This window comes from Salminus brasiliensis, chromosome 1 (genome assembly GCF_030463535.1).
Source record: "Salminus brasiliensis chromosome 1, fSalBra1.hap2, whole genome shotgun sequence".
NCBI classification, from domain to species: domain Eukaryota; kingdom Metazoa; phylum Chordata; class Actinopteri; order Characiformes; family Bryconidae; genus Salminus; species Salminus brasiliensis.
The window spans coordinates 32,958,485-32,962,286 of record NC_132878.1 but is presented as its reverse complement, the minus strand read 5'-3'; the positions used below and the strand labels follow the sequence as shown (position 1 = coordinate 32,962,286).

Below are 3,802 nucleotides of genomic sequence, written 5' to 3'. Positions count from 1 at the left end.
TTACAGCAGAGGCATAATTTCAGAATCACAAAACCTAACAGTTACACCTCCATAGAGCGAAAATCCAGCATAGAGTGGCTGAGTAAATGTGGTGTGAACTGTGTGGATGAGGGTCATTGTGTCAGAGATGCTGTAGAAGGACAGGATTCCTGCACTGTGATCCACGTACACTCCTATTCTGCAGGATGGAGGAGCTGAAAGCTCAGTCATAATTTTGTTGTGCGAGAAAAAGAAAGAGTTATACCATCTCAGACACCAGGACTGATCATTTTCTCCAAAATGACTCGTATCATCCTCTCCTTTTCTTTTGATTCCTTTATATGAAACTGCAATCAATATGTCACATTGGCAATTATTGCTCAACTCAACCTCCCAGTAACAGCGTCCACTCACACTTTCCTTACTCAACACCTGGAAGTTGAAGTCAAATCTCTCTGGATGGTCAGGATAGGGAGTGGAATTATAAGCAAAGCTTACTACTCTATTTTCTTCAAAAAGACTGAGGGCATAATTTACTGTGTTGGGATCCAGAGTCAGCCGATGAAAATCTAAACAAAACAATTAATGTATAAAACAAATTATTAGTGTTTTATTCATATAATATGTTTATGTTTAGAAAACAAAATGGACAAATAACTGTTGTGTTTTGACATTTTTAAAAGTTGCATTTTAAGAAAAAAATGGGCACATGCTTCACTATAAAGTGTGTGTGTGTGAGTGTGTTTGTGTGTTATACATACACTGCAGAAAATCGTTTCTGGTCCTTGGCTCTGAGTGTAGAACCATCCAATTTGCTGCAACTATTGAAAAAGAATCCAACAGAATACATTAATTTAGATTAGATTAAATGCATACATACACTGACCTGCCACTTCATTAACACCACCTCCCTGTTTCTTCACTGTCTATTTTATTGGCTCCACTGTAGTCTGTGGTCCATCTGTTTCTCTACATACTTTGTTAGTCTCCTTTTACCCTGTTCTTCAATGACCATGACCCCACAGGACCACCACAGGACAGGTATAATTTGGGTGGTGGTTCATTTCTTAGCACTGCAGTGACACTGACATGGTGGTTGTGTTTTGGTGTGTGTAGCACTGGTACGAGTGCATCAAACACAGCAGTGCTGCTGAAGATGAACATTAAAACATAGTAACCTATTAGAACAGATAAAGCATATTACTAGGAGCTGAACATTTCTGGGCATGTAAAAATCAGACCTCAACCTATACATATAAAAAAGTCCTCTTACCCTGTGAAGTACCCTCCTCTATGAATTGCTTCAGTTGCTTGTTCAGATCAGCGAGAGATTTCCTCATATCATCAAATAAGAGGCGTTGATGGACAGTGATGCTGGGTGAGTCCTCACATTCAGAAGAAACACACGCAGACTGGAAACTCTACAGAGGGAACAATGTAATGCAGATAGATGCCTTATGAACATGAATCAACCTTAATTAATATTGGTATTTGGTATATAATATGGTATTTTGTCTTTAAGCAGCAGTCTCATGTACAGATGAAGGGACATGAATAGAAGTGCGTCCCAATTCTGCTTTAAAGTATCCAACAAATTTCACCCATCAGAACACAGGGCACATGCACAGGAAATGCTTGTTCCCTTTGTGTCAATCAAATTCATGCAGCAGCATTCTCATCATTTTTCTGTCAGGCCCTCATTATCGCGCCCTCCCCCGGGGTGATCCCGGGCTGCCGCCCAAAGGCCCATATAAGGACTTCCGCCTTGTTTACCATTATTAACAATTTCACTGACAAAGTGAAATTAATTCCCCTTAGTCAGCTTTTTGCTTGTGTAGTGAAACATTTTCTAATGGTCAGGTTTTGTCATAACAATAAATCTGCATAGAACTCATCTCACTGGACTAGTTTATACCCCAGTTAGTGTTTAGAGATAAATGAGGATATCTTAAGTTTCATTATTTTCTTTGAAAAAAATTACCGAATATCATTCAGTGGAGTAATAGCTGTGGCCACGCCTCCAATCCACATACCATAGACTTGGCTGAGACTGATTTGCAATGTCTATTTCTCCCCAGCAAAAGTAAATTGCTATACACTTTTAATTTATTTTAATTTGTGCTTCCCTTTATTTTGACATGGCCGCAAAAGTTTGTGGAGTCCCTGGATGTTGACCTTGTTTGAATGACCTCTTAGCTGCAAATGCACAGTCCTTAGAATTTTAAATTCATAATCAGATTTCCCATGAATGTCAAATTTGAATAGGTTAGGGTGGTTGTTACCTGGAGGAACTGGATGTGATCCTCTGTGTGTGAAAGCTGCTCCAGCTCAGTGTGTCTCCTCTTTAGATCAGTGATCTCCTGCTCCAGCTGCTCCAGGAGTTCTTCATCGCCACTCATTTCAGTCTTCTCCTGAGCTCTGATCAGCTCTGTTACCTCAGAGCGCTTTTTCTCAATTAAGAGGATCAGCTCATTAAAGATTTCCTCACTTTCCTCCACTGCTGCCTGTGCAGAGCGCTGTTAGGACACACACAAGCTAGAGGTGACTCTGGACAAACCATGCCTGTTTTACCATGCCCTATGTAACCCTATTGTTTTGTCCACTTCATCACTAAAAAATCTTAGAGTAAGAGCTTCGACACTGAGCTTGTCATTGTCACTCTCTGTTTACTACTCACCTTAAGAGTTTTTACAGCCTGTTTGACCTCCTGCAGCTTCTTCTGTTTCTCACGGATTCTCTGCTGAACTTTCTTCTGTATTCCCTTTAGCTGACTCTGAGGAGAAAGCATTTGAACTCTTAATTCGGTAATTAAGGTTTAATTAAGGTTTAAATTAAAGCTGAAAAAAATTGAACTCTGGTTTGCTGACTGTGGTGCTGAATTGTATGACTTGTTTTTTACTTAAAAGGAAGTAATTTCAGGTTATCTTATTACTTTCTTACCCAACCCCCAATACAACATCTCCTTAAATACAGTCATTCTGATTATAAAGAGTTTCTATTCTCACCTGCTTCTCATTCCTTTCTGCTACAACTGCAACTGTTCTGTGACCCATGTGTTTATCCATCGTACACAAATAACAGATAAACTGCTGGTCAGTGCGACAGTAGATCTCCATCAGTTTATCATGCTGAGAGCAGATCTTCTCTTGTAGCTGTGTGGAGGCTTTGACCAGCTTGTGCTTCTTGAAGGCAGGAGACTGATAGTGAGGTTGTAGATGAGTCTCACAGTAAGAAGCCAGACACACCAAACAGGACTTTGAGGCTTTGAGTTTTCTCCCAGTGCAGAAATCACACTCCACATCTCCAGGTCCAGCGTAACACTGAGCAGCAGAAGCAGACTGGAGATTAGTCTTCTTCAGTTTCTCCACCACTTCAACCAGCATGTTGTTTCTGCGTAGAACAGGCCTCGGAATGAACGTCTCTCTGCACTGGGGGCAGCTGTAGACCCTCCTCTGATCCTCATGATCCCAGTGACCATTAATGCACACCACACAGAAGCAGTGTCCACAGGGAGTGGTCACTGGATCCTTCAACAGATCCAGACAGACTGGACAGGTGAACTGGTCCTGATCTACTGAAATACTGGCCTCTGCCATTTTCCTGCCCTTGCAGACTGAGAGAGAGTGAGATAGCAAGAGTTTTCTCTCGTTTTCTCTTAAATGAGGAGGCAGAGTGGGCGTGGCTATGTGTGGAAGAGGTGGATTGATCAAAGCTCTCAAAAAACACTGTAGAGCTAAAAGTTTAATGTCTGTAGGTACAAAAAAGTATATTGCCAAGTATAATAAGTATTCACTCACCCATCTTAATAATTGAATTCAGGTGT

General features: G+C 40.9%; 1 protein-coding gene across 1 annotated transcript; it reads right to left on the bottom strand.

The window, feature by feature from the left end:
* LOC140570993 (E3 ubiquitin/ISG15 ligase TRIM25-like) lies at nt 1–3,575 on the bottom strand. Its single transcript, XM_072692691.1, has 6 exons — nt 2,985–3,575; nt 2,657–2,752; nt 2,262–2,495; nt 1,253–1,400; nt 741–800; nt 1–548 (listed from the first exon to the last, which is right to left on the bottom strand). Exons 1-6 carry the CDS (start codon nt 3,573–3,575, stop codon nt 1–3), a joined length of 1,677 nt encoding a protein of 558 aa, XP_072548792.1.
* Nucleotides 3,576–3,802: the final 227 nt, after the last annotated feature.

Excerpts from the sequence above, each read along its gene's own strand:
- LOC140570993 (XM_072692691.1), bottom strand. The coding sequence starts at position 3,575 with ATGGCAGAGGCCAGTATTTCAGTAGATCAGGACCAGTTCACCTGTCCA. Across the intron at positions 1,401-2,261 it reads ATCACATCCAGTTCCTCCAG|AGTTTCCAGTCTGCGTGTGT; the intron begins GTAACAACCACC and ends TTCCCTCTGTAG. Across the intron at positions 801-1,252 it reads AGAGGAGGGTACTTCACAGG|TTGCAGCAAATTGGATGGTT; the intron begins GTAAGAGGACTT and ends CTTTTTCAATAG.